Source organism: Platalea leucorodia (genome assembly GCF_965183815.1).
Source record: "Platalea leucorodia genome assembly, chromosome: 3".
NCBI lineage: Eukaryota > Metazoa > Chordata > Aves > Pelecaniformes > Threskiornithidae > Platalea > Platalea leucorodia.
Window position 1 is genome coordinate 19,250,385 of NC_138825.1, and position 18,292 is coordinate 19,268,676.

The 18,292-nt window shown below is 41.8% G+C and overlaps 1 protein-coding gene across 1 annotated transcript in view; it reads right to left on the bottom strand.

Moving 5' to 3' along the window:
- Nucleotides 1–18,292, bottom strand: part of ALK (ALK receptor tyrosine kinase) — a gene marked incomplete at its 5' end in the record, with an annotated part of 317,178 nt that overhangs the window by 41,030 nt on the left and 257,856 nt on the right. The window contains 3 exons of the mRNA XM_082306264.1: nucleotides 3,738–3,881; nucleotides 5,279–5,373; nucleotides 16,358–16,527. Of these exons, the coding sequence (XP_082162390.1) occupies nucleotides 3,738–3,881; nucleotides 5,279–5,373; nucleotides 16,358–16,527 (409 nt within the window). The remainder of the gene's footprint in view (nucleotides 1–3,737; nucleotides 3,882–5,278; nucleotides 5,374–16,357; nucleotides 16,528–18,292) is intronic.

Below are 18,292 nucleotides of genomic sequence, written 5' to 3' on the forward strand. Positions count from 1 at the left end.
CCTTGTCTATAAAAGGAAATTGCATTGGTTTGATATAAATTGGCTTTTTAATTGGTAGTTAAACTCCCTGTAGAGGAGTGCTATGGTTTGAGCAGCTTTCAGTTTTACTTAAACTAATACCTAATCAATTTAAAAACAAAGCCAAAGAAGCTTGGTTTACGTCAAAATAATCAGTGCACAGATTTAACCATTTCAATCAAAAATCCTAGTTGCACTGAAGTCGTTTCAATCTTCTGGTATATGCAGGTTTTTGTACAACTTTTTTGCAGGCTTCTTTTAGAATCACCTGCAACCTTTCAGCAAGAAGCTGGCACGTCAGCAAATAACATGTCATTAATTAACTGAAAAGGAAAGCATTTGCATTGCTTGGTGATCATCTATCTAATGGCCACCTTGCACTGCAAGTAACTGTGTGACTTGAAACCTACAGGAATCTTTCTGTGTTGGTCCTGGTCATCATCAAGAAACTTGAGAGAGCAACACCACCACAGTAGTTGTAGCAATTTTGGGTCTTATTCTCTACACAGGGCATTCATCATCCTATGTGTGACACATGACAGTGGTTAAGAGATTTCTGGAAGCCTTAGGATCTTTCACAACGTGGCTGCGTTATGTGTTTAGAATCTTCTGGAACTATCCTGGAGGCACGCCAAGTCACGATAAGCAATGGCAAGGCTGAAGAAGTAATTCACTGGGTACAGTGCCTGAGAACAGAGAGGACAGGGAGGTTGGTGGTAATGACTATCGCTTCCACTGAAAATGGATTTCCAAGCACAGGCAAAACTGGCAGGTGCGTGTAAGAGGTTGTTCTCAGTTGCGAAGGAGCAAATCCAGGCCCACACCCTTGAAAGCAATAGAGCTGCTTTGGATTTGCAGTCATGGTAAACAAAGTGGTACCTGTCTTTCAGATTGTACTTCCTGCTGCGTAGGCTGAGCTGGCTTGGGGACTTGGGGAGGGCATTTTATTATCCTGTTGTCTCCTCAGCTATAGGAACACAGTTCTTTGTTTTAATATGATGTCTTAAGAAGGAAATATTATAGCCTGTGATCCATCACACAAGCCAAAGATCACATTAGCTGTAATTACTTTTGGCTGAGCTCATATTGGTCAATGCAGTCTTTGGGACTTCAGGGTGGCATTGATGCTGTTGGTTCACTTGCACAACAGTAAATACGTGGCCATCAAAGTAAAGGCCTTGACAGACTCAGCCTGAGGTTTCTTAAATGCATTACAGGATGCAGAAAGAAACAAGATTAAAGCTGGGTAAAATGCATAGCCCAGGGACCAAACAAGCATCTGCAGTGTTTACTGAGAGCAGGGAGTCAGCAACACAAAGGAAAAAGGTGATTCGGTGCTGTGGAGACCCTCAGAAATGCAATGACTTCCCGCTACAAGAAGATACAGCTTAGCTTCTCTGATTTCTGCCCTGCCTATGCTGAGGGCACAAAGGGGAGCAAATTGCTGTAGGAGTGATTTCAAACCCCAAGGGCTGGAGACAATTTTAGACAGAACATGAACAGGACCAAGGATCAAGCCCAGAAATTAGGCAAGCTGGCTTAGGTACCACAGGAAATGCTGTGAATTTTCACCCCAAGGTCATAACAAATTATTTGAATTGCTCAAGGTACCTCAGTGACCTTCTCTTCTACTCCTGTGCAATCTGATTCCCACTATTTCTACTATCCAAGCATTTTTTTAAATTACATTCCTCAGATAGGACAGGGAGCAGAAGGGCTAGAAGATGCTCCGTCATTTCAGGTCTAGTGAGAAGCAGGAAGTAACAAAATTCTTGAATAAACCTACAGCCACAAGATTTCTCACGTAACACCCACACGCCCACTTTACATTAACTTTGCATCCAAACTTCAGGCCATTCTCCAATCTGAACCTGATATCTAATAGCTTTTGTGTTACTAAAACAGTAGGTACCCTGGAAGGAAATGTACAGCTGCCTTAAGGAACTACACCACCACCTAAGCATTGACATTGCTACGGAAATTCAGCCAAAAGTCCATAATCTACACCTGTGTACAGATCCTACCACAAGATCACTGACCTAAGAGCAATACTGGAAACACTTAAAAGTAAAAGTGGCTCCACCTTTTAGGCACCTCCTTACAGGCAGGCAATGGAGATACAGATATTGAAGGCAACACTTCAAAGGATCTGCAAAGAAGATGTAAGGGTCTTTTTGGAAATTGTACCTTTGTGACCAGCCCAAACTCACACACCACATCTGTAACAGAGCTAGACAAGCTTTATAGCTAAAGCACAGGTCCACCCAGCCCAGCATCCTCTCATATGGGCTCATTCCCTCTCTCTCATTCTCCTGAGACTCCTGTCAGTGCTCCTGCACTTTTCTTGCTGTATGATGCTCAGTACATAAAATATCAACAAACTCCACTTGATGGCAACTCTTGGCCTACACTGCAGACTGCATCATCAGCCTCCACTGCCAGAGCTTGCTCCACAAGAGAGTTCAGCAGCTGCCCTGCTGTGGCAGCACAGAGTGGGCTAATACATCCAGCTTTTCAGGCAGGCTTTGAAGACTGTGTGGAGCTTTTGACCGCACTGACCAGACAGCTGTTGGTATCAGAGCTAACACCACTAGTTCATGTATTTCAACAGTACACTGCAGGTAGCAAAGTGAAACATAACCTAGAATAGAACAGACTCAGAGAATTCTTTCTAAGACGGAGGAGTAAGAGAGAAGGAGGCAGCAGGAACAAATCCCTAGGCTTACTGACAAAGTAAAGGAGGCATATACCAACCACACCCCTGTTCTCTACCTTAGGAGGGGTTGTATTTCAAATTGGCAAGTAACTAGCTAGCCCTAAGCGAGGAGAAACAGCTGTACACAGTGCTGAGGCTGGTAGTTATAGCAAGCGCCTGTCTCTCCTGTAGTCACCCCTCATTGCCATGGTCAGCCCTGCTCCCCCAGGTAGGCTGGAGACTGTGGCCACCTGAACGAAATCAGGAAGAGAAGCTGGCACAGAGGAGGGAAGGAAGCAGATTGGAATAGAAATGCACGTGTAGAGCCCAAAACAGATATTGTGAATATGTGGGCAAGCCTGGGAGAGGGAAAAGACAAACATTTGGGAGACACTGCTGTGAGGGGGAGGGAATGGAAATCTTGCATCTATTTGGCCCATGCCACTACAATTAAGCTGGAAAGGGGAGCTGGGGGACAGGGGAATACAAAATAACATTGACATACAAGACTGACATTTCTAACTAACTAAAAATCATGTTTCTAAAACAAAGTCCAATGCTGTACTCTTTCAAATGGGCAATGAAAACATTACTGAAAAAGTGAAGCTATGTTATTTCAAACCAAGCCTATATTAACTAGAGATGGGTGTTCAGGTTACCACATGCTGGACTCAGTCAATTTAGACACTTCGCTTTGATTCCTGCCTATTTTTAAATGACCATGACACCAAACAAACCTGTCTTACAGTTTAAAAGCACTTTTTACTTCAAGAAGAGGCTCCCTCTGGTTCTTTCTTTCACCAGCTTGCAATTGAAATCCAAGTTACAGTTAACAGCTAAAGGAAATTGCTTTCTGGAGCTTGTTTTGTTTTGTTTTGTTTGTAAGGGACTTGGGAAAAGCTCTGAACAAAGGCTTTGGTAAAGAAAAAAAAGGAATCATATTGCATTTAGCCACATCTAACTGAAATCTGTACTAGTTGGAAATCTCTGATGTCTGAAAATGCTTCTCAGACCAGACAATTACCTGCTGGACCAGAAATGGGGGCAGTGTTGAGTTGGAGATTTCCCAGAAGCTTTTGTTCCCATCCAAACTTCTTCTGGCCACCTCTACTGGTGAGCAAATTGCTTGAGTCTGGAGTGGTACCTCGAGGTGTCTTCTCTCCACTGACTAGAAAACAAGAAGTCACAGACTGGTTTATCACTGAGGGTGGCTGAGTCAGTATGTAATCCAAAACTGAAGCTAAATTAAGGGCTAGAGGCTTCTCTGCTGAGAATAAGAGCCTGCAGTCACAAGATATAACACTATTAAAAGGAAAGGACAGATTGACTTTCCATTGCTGTTATGGGAACTGTGACAAAAAAAAAAAAACAAACAGGAATGAGTGGTGGGCAAAACAGCAAGTGAATGAAGACATGAAACAGAAATACAGAATACAATCTTCAGCAACTGTTAGAAAGTTTCTCTTTTAGCCAGTAAAAGTATATTAAATCTTTTTTAATTACAGCCTAATTTTAAAATCTCTTTAGAATAGTGGAACATGAGGTACATTGTACTTATGCACAGAAACCAAGGGGTATCACAGTCTTTCTATAGAAAGACTCACAGCCCCAGCCAATGCAAATTAACATAACACAAAGCAGATGAAACCTTCTGACTGCTGTTGCATGAGGAAGTGGCTTAGAGATTTTCAATCTGAACAGGGCTACAGAGGTTGTAGCTTCAAGCCTAGGAGATGAAAGAACACAAGTTCTACTGCTCAACCCAAGGTAGAAGTTTCATGTGTTCAGAGCAGCAATCCTTCAGTCCTCATGTAAGTTGTTGGTCTGAGGTATAGAGTGACAGATCATTGAACACATTTACAAATTAAGCAATTCACTATGCATGAGATTGTGAAAGATGAGCCAGACACAAATGTTCAATAAAAATCTAAATGGGGTGAAATCTGGCAGCAGAGGTGTAGACTGGGCATATTCTAGAGGCCAGTCAATCACAAAGTCTGGATCAGAATCCAAATTTTTCCCAAGAGTAGGAGACAGTGAAGATCCCAGTTTCTGATTCAGGCTTAAATGCATGTCAGTCCAAATAAAATAACCTTGTTCTAATTTAACTGGAGTATTGTGCCCAATGTTATTGCAAAGTTAGTGTCAATCACACGATGCCTGTCTTTCCCTAGCCAGAGTCCAACTGTCATTCATTTTGATAACTGTCACACAGCAAACCAGGTCGCGTGGAACTCTATAATCACAGATTGGCTTCTGTATCAGCCTGGGTGGATAGGTGATGCTACTGTCTCAGCTGGAAGCTGACTCTCCCACACCATATGTCTTACTACCCATTTACTGCCAAACTTGGAAGCCATTCACTGGTCAGCACCACTAATAAGGTATGCATCTGAACGGTCTCCTTCATCTAAGCACAGTCATTTCTGAAACATACCTTTACATTTCAAGAGTCTCTTGAAGATAACAACATCCAATCCCTTCCCCACAGTTTCAATCCCTTTCCAAATTTCAATTACATAGCAAATAAAAGACAAGTCACTTGCAGATAAAAGGAAAACTTACTTGTTAAATAACAGTCCAGACTAAGGGAGACATTGTCAAAAGCAATAATGGCATCAGATCCTTCTTCCCATGAAGCGATGATCTGAAACCAAAACCTGCGCAGATTGGAAGAACAGGGATTAAATTCTGTTAAAGAGATGAAACTCAGAGGTCTTTGCAGTTAAAGCACTTTTAGAATGGGGGAAAAAAGCTTTTCTTTTCACATATAAAAATATTAAATTGTCAGAGAAAGTTTCCTCACCCCTAACAAGCAAAGATGATCTGAGGAGGGGAGCTGTACATGAATATCAGTAGACAGAAAAAAGAATACAGCCCCTCTTCCCTCCAGAGGCGTACAACCTGAAACAGGTGCAAGTATGTGTGTGTGGGTGTCAGGACAGAAAATAAAGTCCTCTGGCTTCTGGCACAAAAAAAAAATAAAAATCAGACACCTAAGTGATTTTATTCTCACAAGTGATTTACACCCTAAAGCATTAAGAAAAATGAGTAGGCTGGGGCTCCTGAAGCCATTTGGAGTTTCTAAAAGGAACTGGCAATCAAAGGCTGAAATCAATTTAGAAAGTATTTGGTGTTGATCCACCCTCTAGGAGGCAAAGGATATCTAACAGTCCTGGCAGTCACAAAAGAGAGGAACTGACACGGGGTAGTCCATAGGAAGAGCAGAGCTCATTATCTCCATGTAGAAACGGAGCAGGTTTGCCTTAAATCACTTCCACACACTCAGCTGGCTTTTGCCAGGAAGTTCTGCCACTCCTACATTACCAGAAGAAAGATCACTTTAAATTCACCCTCAGCGATACTACAGGTCAACAGGAAGAGCAAAACCAACCCACAATCAAATAGTTCAAATCTGATAGTATATTCACCATGTATTAATTTAGTGCACTCATAGATTTAGATTTTCTCTTAGCTTAGCAACTTCATGTTCTCCCGATGCCTATGTGCCACATAAAATCACAATACTCTGCTTAGGAAGGAAAACAATTTCTAAAAGCAGCCAACCGTGGCCCAGAAGCGAGATACAATGCTGAGAGGTTACATCAAGACTATAAAAACATGAAACCATCATATGCTGTAGAACAAGCTGCAACAGAATACAAAATATTATTTAAACCTCATTTGCTGTTGTATCTTGATGTTTTATACCAGCAGAAGTTAAGCCATTCATGGGTCTCTTTAATGTAGATCTACAGCTGATGGTTCCTGCTCTATATTTTAGATAAAAGCATTTTGCCAGAATGTGAATTCTTACAGATGTTCCAGTTTAGATGAGAAACTGATGACAAAACAAGGTATTTTAGAGGAGCAGTCCTATTTATTTAGAAAGGCTATAGAAATCCTGTCCCTTCACTGCAGCAAGAATCTAAACACCAGCAGAATTTTTTTCTTCTCACAGACTCTAGTCCTTTATGCATAGTACCGGCTCTAAAATGTTTTCTCTCAGCTTTTTGTCTGCTATCAGTATTCTTACATTAGTGTTGTCTCCTACTGTTTGTAAAATCTATGTCTCCTTTACCAACAAACCAACCTCACAAAACAAAAGTCAAGTGAAGCTTCTCTGCTCACGTGCACATTTACTTTGGGACAGCATGTTCCTGTGCTTTGAATGAGGGTTTTGACTGTTTTATCAGCCACCCGACTCTGTCAACAAACATAACCAACTTCCATGATGTTCTCAAATACAGTGCACCTTTCACCACCAGTGATGACAGTGAGGTTTGGCATAAGCTAAAACAGACCCCAGGGATATATGTGCTTTTTGAGGATATCTAGATTGACGTGCCGTCGTCTTCTGCAACTGGTGTTCTTGCTAAGCTACAGATGGGGACGCAGTCAGAAAAGCTGACCCAACCAAACCAAAAGCTTCAAACAGAAAAAGATCTTGGCAGTCCCTGAAAGGTGCAAAGGGTTTAGAACAGGACACAGTCTGTTCACAACAGAAAACAGTTGATACAGTTACTATGTTCCTCCTCCTTTATTTCTGGTAAAGTAGAACAATGATGCTTCAATACTGAAATTTCTCACTCCTTGGAGATATGCATTGGACATATGGAGGGACTTTTCTAAAATGGACTTTTTACGTTCTGAAGACATGAGCAGCTGCTAGGAAAGAGCAGATGCTTGACACAAAGAAAGTGGATATGGTGAAGGAAGAGTATCCCTAGCATCAAAGGAAACTTGAAACGGCAAGACATAATTTTCCTTGCTAAATGATCCATCTTTATCAGTTGAAAGGGTAGCAGCTCCATCCAAACAAATCTGAAGATCACAAAAGTGTATTTTTTGCCTTCCCAATCCATACAAAGTGCAACTGCAGTCTGACGTTGCCAGAAGCCTCACAGTTCTCAGCTGGTATACCTGAAACCCATTGTGGGTATGTCTCAGAGGAGAACCGGAAGGAACATAAAATCCTTGGATGTTAAACTGGCTTCCCAGTACATCAGCTGTCATCCTCCTGCCTCCTCCCCCGGTTTGCTCCACAGCTGACATCCCACAACACTTCAAGCTCTAGCATAAACATAAGCTGTTCAGTTTGAGACATGCCATGTGAGTCTTAAACAAAAGCTGTCGGACAGGCAAAGTGGGCTCTGATCTACTTTTTCCTGTAAGTTACTGTGCCAGCAGCAGAGATGACCGAACCGTATGTGAAAGAGGTCCTGAACCACCACAGATCACAGTCTGGTATGTTATGGAGAACCAGGACCCTACCTTGGGCTGTAAACTACAGGCCGTAGCTCAGCAGAAGCTTCTCCCTCCCTGTTCCGTCCTGCTGAAACCTCCAGGAAGCGGTAAGGTGGAAATGGATTCAGCTACACGTCTTTCAGTTGGCTGTGTCTGAAAATCAATGCCCTGCAGACAGTGAACCTTGGTGCTACACTGAAGGGACCACTGGAACTGAGTCTCTGACGCATTTGATCTTCAGCCTGTTTCCTGGGGGCGCACGCTAAATCCCACTTGGAGATGCGGACATTTTGATGTGTACTTATGTTTGTAAGGTGCTAAACTGAGGCTGGGAAATGAACTACAAAGACACATAAGCAGTTCTTAGACATGGTCCTCCATGTCAGCTTTTCCCTCCACTTCTGTAGACTTTAGCTCAGGTTGCATAAAAGAAGAGACAGATACTTCTGCAAAGACCACTACACACCTTCTTTGTACCTGGCAACTCAATACTTCTGAAAATAGCTTTAGGCAATTTCCTTGGCAGAACCTAAGCTTCATGCCCCAAGGTGTTATCCTTTGATGCACTGTTCATGACAATGAACCATTGTTCTTATGAGAATTATTAAATGTTCAGCCCCTAAGAACAGACAGGCATGATATAAACCAGTATTTCTGTCATTGAAGGGAGTGCCATCTAAGGTCGCCATACAAGAATGCAATAGGTTGTGTTTTACTTTTATTTACAGTTCAAGTTAAGAGACAGCCTTGCTGATTTCACCTGCAGGAGCACTGGGACCAGAACACTTGAGAAGTTTCCTGAAGTTCACCAGGGATGAAAAAAAATGACAGAAATGCCCCCAAAGTAGAAAAATCATGTGAACGTCAAACGCTGTTAGGACCATCAGTGCTGCTCCGGTTGTTTATCAATCTGATTTTTTTTTTTTATAAGATGAATGCAGTTTCAGTACAAATCTCTTGAGACCAGCATTTCTGCAACAAATAGTTTATCTTTTTCTCTTCTCCAGTTTAATGCCACTATTAATTTAGAAATATGATGTCTTTCAAATTCCATTGAAACAAGATCATCAGTTAACCAACACTGCAATCATTAGCTTTGGTGGTTTTAGCTTAATGGGCTAATTAAGGGAAATTTAATCAAAACTGAAGATGGAAACGTCACACATCAGTGAGACGGAAAGAACCCCACAGACAAGCTCGTTCCCTTGCCCCCTCCTTTTTCTTCTTTCTGTTTGATCCCTGAAATCAATGAAACAACTCCCTTTGACTTTGGTGATACCTGATACTGAAACACCAGCGGCGTATGTTATTGCAGTGACTCAGTAGAACGCTGGAGGTGACAACGTCTCACTGATAATTTTGCAAAGTGGGGTATGCCGACTGCACATCCAGTACTTCAACTGGCACCTATACAGCACAGATACTGGTCCACAGCACTGTGTAGACATATTCACTGCAAACACAGATGCTGTGGTGGATGGCCACGAAAGAGTATTCCTGAAGGCGATTACACAGAACAGCAAAATTAGTCCTGGCAAGTTTGTTGTGCCTTTGTTGCTTAATAGATCCCAGCAACTTCCTCACATGGAATCCAAATCCTCATCAGATAAGTCTGTGTTTGTAAGCTAGATTTCTTCATAGGAATGAAAATATGGCTGCTATGAAAGGCTTTAACGGCTTGGATATTAGAAAAATTGTTACTTGAGGACTGGTAGAAATTACTTATCATCTGTCCCTTCTTTTGCCCTACTTGACCCCAGGAGCACAGCTAGGAAAAAAGTTCCTTAGATGTTTGACAACTGGCAAGTAGAGGTTCCATCCCGCAGAGCTGAGTGTCAGCTGAGCTGTGAATGCAACTCATACAGAGGCCTTTGGTTTTTTTTTTTTAAATCTGTTTGAAGCAGATGGGAAATGCTGTACCAGGTGGACAAAAAAAACCCCCACAATTCAAATCTCCCCTTTGGGGAACATCAGCTCAGCTGTCTGAAGGATACAAACTTAACATAAATTCAAAAACCACTCAAGGGTGACTACTGATCAAATATTTTAGAGTCACAGATAAGAAATATACCAAAGGCGTAACGAATAAGCTTTTCTTGGTTTGTTTCTTTGGCCCAACCTGTGAAATATGAATCCAGATGAACAGTTCCTTGAAAGGTAGGACCGATCATATTCCAACTCAGTTAAATCTGGCAGAAACACGATAACATCAAAGCTTCTGGGCTGTAATCTTCCCCATTCCTCAGGATCTTTGAATCTTGGGTTTTATTTCAGTGTGGTCAGTATTTGAGCTTCATCACATCATCCTGGACTTCCTGTTCAGTTGGTACTTTTTGCTTACTTATTTTTTTCTTGATCCTAACAGAAGACTGGTTCCCCCCAAATATTTGGGGCTTATTTACAGAGGGAAATATAGAGCTAAAAATATGAAAATACACCTATAGTTATGTTGGTATAGCCTCCACGAGGACAAACTGGTTTGCTTACATCACCTATCCTTAGGTCTTCATTGCACAGAAATGTTAGCTTTTGCGTGTATTATATCCTCTTCTGTTCCGAGGGAAATAAAAAACATTCTTGAACCGAAGACCTCAGAAAGCTGATTTTGTGCAAATTCTGCAGCTCCCTCCCTTCAGTAACAACTCTGAATTCCACCTAAATATTGTCCCTGGCTCACACAGACAGTTCAGGTTTCCATTAGCCAGACTCAGGCAGCTGTCTTCCTGCCATTATTTTAGAAAGGCTCATAATCATTATTTTTTTTCTTTTTATCATAAAGATAGGGATTATTAACCAAGACTGAATGTTAATCTCCTCTGTACTCAATCCCCCATGCAGTGACACGATCACAGCATGCCTGTACGTACAGATCCCATTTCATAACTTGTAATGTTTTGCCTCTGATGGAACTGATTTCTCTCTCTACTGAGCTAAAATAATTACCGCTGAACCTGCTTGAGACCGAGGTACTCATGGAACGGAGAAGATTCAGGTCACTAACCCTTATTACGTTCAGGTTCCCATTAGCTTCTCTGTTACAAATGATGCATTGTTAGCTCACTTCACAAAGGAACACTTACTATTTGGGATAAAAGACATACTTAGGTGGAATGAAATTATTTGGAGAAATATAAGCATGTTAACCAAACTTAGTTACAGTGACAGAATTGCCATGCAGGAAGTTACTTAATAGCCAGTAATAAAGGTTGAGATTCAAAGGTGTTATTAAAGGCAACTATACTGAATATATACATGTACAGAATCTATCACAGGTACTCCGCATACACTGTCACCAAACCCCACTTTTTCAGATGAACAGAACAGCCATCATCAGAATAACTCTATTTCAAAAGGAGGACAGTAGCAGACATAGTTAATGCTACAGAGCAGAAGAGCAGCGACATGGGCATTAAAGACTCACTCTGTTTTTAACAAAGTAATGTGGGACCACATCGGAGCAACAGAGGCTGGGCTTGTTGGATGGATAGAAGAAGGAAGAATAAAGAGATCTGGGTGTAGATGTAACCAACGAATATATATGTGGTAATGTGTAGGGAGACATATGTCTAAGCTTGTATGGAGGGTCCCTGTTTCTTCGTAGCAGAATGGGAAGAAAGCTCAGGAGTAACAGGAGACAAAGAGGTCTCTGGGTACAAAATGTTGCCAAGAACTTTCCTTTTCTTTTTCTTCCTTGATGGGAAACCCGATGCCCAGAAACTTCCTAGAAAGAAAATCTGAAAGCAGTGTGAGGGAGAGACAGAGCAATGCAAGAAGAAATTATTAGACAAGAAGAGTGCTAAGCCACAGCTGGTAGAAATACAGCAGAGCGGTACGACTATGAGACAACTTCTTTTTACTGCTCTTTTTAGTGCAGCAATGAGAGGTTCCCCAGCTGCTTTGGCTGCCACTGCAATCAGAGCTGCTGAAGGAGCCAGAGAGAACAAAGGGTCTCACTCCTGAGGACTGAAAGGGAATCCCACTTTGATATGTAGACAAAAAACTGATGAGCACCAGTGTAGTTCATAAAAATCCAGTGAGCCAGCAAGACTGGAATAGGTAAAGAAGCTGGTTTAAAGAAAGAAAGGATAAACATCCAGACATGAATTTCGACTTGTTGCAACAGAATATCACCTTCTGGGGTAACTTTGTAGATTTTTCTGCTTTCTTCCTCGGGAAGGTCACATCCATACCTAGCCTTCCAGGTAAGTCACGTTTTTCTCTTCCAACATCGTAAAATTCGTCAGTCCGTGTTCAGGAGAAGGTCATCAGCAAGAAAATAATTTTGAAGCTCTCTGAGCACAATGGGACCAAGAGAAAATTGTTTTTTACTTTCTGAACGTGCTGCCCTGTTAAAAGGACACAGAGCCTAGTCTTGCTATCAATGAGAAGGCAAATGGTGCTGCTACTTATGACTAAAAATTTAGTTTCTAGGGACCTCAAGTAAACTCCTCCTCTCACTCCTCCTTCCACCATCTGGCCTCTACTACTTAAGACTGGCTACAAATTTAGACTTTGTAATGCCAAAAAAATAAACTTAAGGAAGGAAGCCAAGGAAACCTTTCTAACCAGTAGGCACATTTACATTCCTTTTATATTTCTATGCAATTTTCTTCTATCAGAAGACTGTACTGAGGTTGGACAGGTTGCTATTAATACTCGCCATTTGTAAAAACCTTCCTCTCACAGAAGTTACAGTGAAATCTTTAAAGAAAAGGACAGGTTTAGTAGAGAATATAGGTCTTAAAAGATCAGAGCTCGGCTGGGCTGGGTCATGTGAAGTCCACTTCCAGGCAACTCCAGCCAGGTAGCTGACGGACCCACAGAACATTTAGTCGCCATGTCACTCCACATGGCTGGCCTCAGCTTCACCAAGGGAGCAGAAATCAAGAGAATTAGCATTTGTTTCTTAAAGCATTCTTTTTCTAGGCAGGCTTCAGCCTATTAGAGCTAATCCTTTTCCACCTCTTACACTGCATAGCAAAACAGTCACTAGGCGGGTTGGTGATAATGAGCATCATCAAGCTCCAGAGAATCACTTTGTTACATGTACTTGTATTTTATCTATGTGATACACCTTAACCATACTTTTAAACTAACAGAATGTCTAATTATTAGCTACGCAAATCACTCATCTTCAATTACATCAAGCTTCTGTTTGCTCTTACTGTCACATTCCCATGACTATATCATTATTAAAATTTAAACTCACATTTACTTACTAACTAAAAACAAACGTATAAAAAAGGCAAGCCCAAACTACCAACTACAACAGAGCTTTCAAGACTGTTTCCTACTTGCATTTCTGTGAAGTTAAAAAAGAACAATTCTCAACAGACTCATCATTGGAAAACAAATAGTGATTTTCCATCAAATAAAACAATTTTGCAATAACACAGTTCTCTACACTACTCTCAACCCAAATACTTTAGCACTGCATTAACATGTAAACTCCAGTAAGTAAAAATGACCAGTTCTCTAGCTTTCACTAATCTGTGCAGATTGCCTGATTTGCAGATAACGTGTCCTTCAGGGAGGGGTAGGTGGCTCCATGGGGGCCCAATGAAGTATAGTAAGGACTGTTAGTCCACGTTGAGTGTATTTAAGTGGCAAGTTAAAACACAGCACCTCTGAAGACCTTGCCTTTTGCCTCTGGTAAGCACAATCTGTTCATCCAACAGTTCAAGGAGCTCTTGCACACAACTGGCTTCTTTAATTGTAGCTGCTTTGATGGCACAACCTTCACCAGGCCCTTTGCCCTTGCCCCCCCCCCCCCCCCCCCCCCGAAGATACTGAGCATTTGGAATTGGGTTATAGCTCTATTAACCTCCACACCACATGAGCTGACTCTCAAGACTGTTTTGCCAACACCTTCCAGAACAAGGAAGGGTAGCTAACTTTGGGAAGACGTAAAAAGCCAGGACCTCAGCCTGTTTGAAGTCCATACAGGAAAGGTAAGACCTCACACAGGGTGAAATTTCAACTGGATGCTTTCCTAAGGATCAAAGGGGAGGAAAGAACAAATCCTCTCCTTGTGGTACTCTCAGAAATTAAGCATGTATCCAGGGTTGCCCAGGCTAATGCAGTGCTAGAAATCCAACATCCCTCAGTCCCAATTTAGCTTCTTTGTCATACTCCTCCCTACTTTTCCGTTCCTGTCAAATTACCTGAAATGTTCTAGCTGTGATTTTCTGCCAAAATATAATTTCTCCCAACAGCCTGAGGGATATCAAACATTTAAGAAATGTCTGTTTCTAAAGATAGAGCTGATCTAATTTCTTGGAAGTCTTCCTAATGATTCTTTGAAGTGCTATAAGCCAAACATGGAAATTATGGCTAAGCAGCTTTTGAACAAGCATGCTTTTTTGAGCAGTTTTAGAGCATATTATCTTGTTATTAATAACACTTTCCATTCAGCTTCCCAATCACAATGGAATATGCTTTAATTTTGCGTGGAACTGCTACACTGGTGTGCTTTATTCAAGAGCTTTACTTCTGTGAGGTGATTCAAAGTTTCAGTTCCTTCTGTAGGAATATCTGCAATATCATGCTTCTTTTAACGCAGACCCTCACAGCTACTGACACAGGAACCAATTAGAAAAAGACAGACACAGCAAGCTTTCAGCAGCACCAGCATTACGTTCACATCAATTAAGCACTTCTTACAGTTCAATAAAACTGTCATTTATCTCCGAAGTATATATACTGCAGTCTCCCCAGTACCATTTCAGTATACACTGCCACAGAGTTCCTTCCTGATTTGTACATCAGTCCAGATTTCCTAAGAAACGGGTTTCAAGATGGTGAGAAAGATGCCTGCAGTATTTCCAAGCCTCACAGGAGATTTATTCCTTCCCAGGAAGGAGTGGTTTCAACTAAATCAATCTTAGAAAAAAAATGCATTAAAATAGTGCACTTTCTGTGAATAAACAAGGACAAAACTTTTCAAGAGACACCAAAACTTCAAAGTTTTCCTTGCTTATGCCTTAACCTCCAACAAACTGCCTTCCCTCAGTGAACCCAGCTGTCTTTCTCTGTAAGCAATGGGGAAGTAAAGGTGTCAGCACCTTATACCTAATAGTCAGCACTGCGTTATCAGTTGGGTCTGTGATTCCACACGAACCACTGCTAGCGTGGCTCCTAAGATCAAAGTGTTCTCTGCCTGACTGTGCAACCAGAAAGAATTTAAAGGAAAGCAATAGTATAAGAGTACAGAATAATTCAGGTACAAAACATTCCCCTGGCAACATTAGAAAATAAATCACATAAATAATAATGACAAAACACACCATTCTTCAAAGGAAACACAGCTGAAGGGAATGAAGCAACCAGGTATTTTTACAAATGGTGCTTCAGCAGTAACTGCACAATAAGCCTAATGCTGATATTTTTTATATCTTTGGTGCACACATATTAATTATACATTCAGGACTGAAGCGTTGGCAGGGTCCTTGTATTTGCAGCCTACGTGCATCCCCAAGAGCCAGTAAGATAAAAGACATATTTATACAACGCTTGTTCAAACTTCTTATGAGGCAAACTATCCCTTAATGAAATCTATTATTTCTAGGGCACAGATTTCCACAAAGACAAAGGACACCAGTGCTGATGACACAGATTGCAGATGCATCTTACAGCCTAAGGGCCAGGGCAGCAGGAGGTGAAGTATGTCTGTGTCTTCTCTATAAACAGCATAAGCCAGAGCACACACAAAAAGTAAACAATGAACAACAGAGTATTCCCTTAAAGCTGACTTGTAAGAAACAGCTAAAACAACACTCTTTAAATAAGCATATGCTACCAGATTAAGCATATGCTACCAGATAAGCCTTTTACGCTTAGCCAGAATGCAGTCATAACTAAGCCCTTTATTAAGCCAAGCCTCCTGCTACAGCTAACACAAAGGTGTTCAGATGCATCCTTGCCTGATTTTCAGCAGGTTCTTCTCCCATCTCTTTCATCCTCAGATCTAGACACATTGAACACTGGGGACTTTGATACCCAGGAAAAAAAAAAAAAAATCAACTATGGAGCTCACATCCAACTCTACCAAACCACATAAGAGGATCAATCATGTTACACAAAACAGTATGTGAGGAGAATGATTATTTCCAGTCGATGAAATGGAGACACAGAAGTTTAAGCACCTTGCTGTAGATTACCCAGTGACCCAGTTTGTGAACCAAGACCACAACTCAGGAGTTCTAAAACTGGGTGCTTTGCTCTAACTACTCAGTTATTCTCATTCCCTGCCTGTAACAGAAGATACCTCCCAGGGACAAAGTGCTTTCTCTGCCTGAGGGAACCATTTCCAGGAGCAATGCTGGCCATTTTCATTGCCAGGTAGATAGTGATGAAATGACTGATCACAATGAAGGAGAACGATGAGGAGACTCATACCTATCCAGTATATCTGGGAGAGGTAAGATCATCCACTGCCATATTCCCAAACCTTCGCTGTTATCTGAATGCCAGAACATCCGGCTCTGTTCTTTTCCTGTCTTGTTCTCGACCAGCACCAGGGATATATTTCCCAGCAAGACACCATGGATGAGCCATGACATTCGTAGCTAGAAGAAAGAGAACATACGAGATTAAATATCGCAAATATTATCCAAAAGTTAATAAAATTCCCAACTCTTCTTTCATTTCTTTGTTTTCTAATCACCAAAAAGTCAATTCCCCCTCCCTTATACTCATGTAATCCCTTTAGAAAACTTCACAGATGTGAAAGCCCCTAATACTTAGTATATGCTATTTAATATTGGAACTACTAGCCTTTCTTTTTGGTAAAGTTGAGGCCAAACCATCTCTGTTTTAGCTTTCACATATGTGTCTGTAATTTAAAGGGATAAGCTAATACCTCTATTATCTGCAGTACAAAGATCACACTCCCCTAAGATGCCACCTAAGAGATTCAAGTTAAGACTAACAACTTTTTCAACAATAAACTTTTATATTCTGGCAGCAGCAAAAACACACGGAGAATAGCTGCAATAAGCAGACATCACTAGTAATCACATTCTCATCCCCCAGATACTCTGTTCAAAAATCAGTTTTTCCTTCTCTCTTTCCAAGTTTCTACAGACTTTCCAATTAAAGTTCAGTAATAATTAGGTTTTTTATTAATTAAAATACCTTAGGGAATTGGTTTCCTAACATGTTACGTTTAATGTAATTCAGTCCATTTCTATGCATTTATCCCCCTATATAAAATTATTTTATGTAGTTTTCTCATTTTATAACTTTCTCTTGTCATTGTATGAAAACAATCCCTTTTATAGAATCATAGAATCATTTAGGTTGGAAAGGACCCTTAAGATCATCGAGTCCAACCATTAACCTATCACTGCCAAGTCCACCACTAAACCATGTCCTCAAGCACCACGTCTACCCGTCTTTTAAATACCTCCAGGGATGCGGACTCAACCCCTTCCCTGGGCAGCATCTGCCAGTGCCTGACTGCCCTTTCGGTGAAGAAGTTTTTCCTAATATCCAACCTAAACCTCCCCTGGCGCAGCTTGGGGCTGTTTCCTCTCGTCCTATCGCTTGTTCCTTCGGAGAAGAGACCGACCCCCACCTCGCTACAACCTCCTTTCAGGCAGTTGTAGAGAGCAATAAGGTCTCCCCTCAGCCTCCTCTTCTCCAGGCTAAACAACCCCAGCTCCCTCAGCCGCTCCTCACCAGACTTGTGCTCCAGACCCTTCACCAGCTTCGTTGCCCTTCTCTGGCCACGCTCCAGCACCTCAATGTCCTTCTTGTAGTGAGGGGCCCAACACTGAACACAGCACTCGAGGTGCGGCCTCACCAGTGCCGAGTACAGGGGCACTATCACCTCCCTGGTCCTGCTGGCCACACTATTCCTGATACAAGCCAGGATGCCACTCGCCCTCTTGGCCACCTGAGCACACTGCTGGCTCATGTTCAGGCAGCTGTCGACCAACACCCCCAGGTCCTTTTCTGCCAGGCAGCTCTCCAGCCACTCCTCCCCCAGCCTGTAGCATTGCATGGGGTTGTTGTGACCAAAGTGCAGGACCCGGTACTTGGCCTTGTTGAACCTCATACAGTTGGCCCCAGCCCAATGATCCAGCCTGTCCAGGTCTCTCTGTAGGGCCTTCCTACCCTCCAGCAGATCGACACTCCCACCCAGCTTGGTGTCATCTGCAAACTTACTGAGGGTGCACTCAATCCCCTCATCCAGATCATCAATAAAGATGTTGAACAGGACCGGCCCCAGTACTGAGCCCTGGGGAAATCAGGTGCCCTTCTACATCAGGCTAGTCTCAGAATCCATATTATATGAATATAGTCTTCTAATTTTATTGGGAAGAAGAA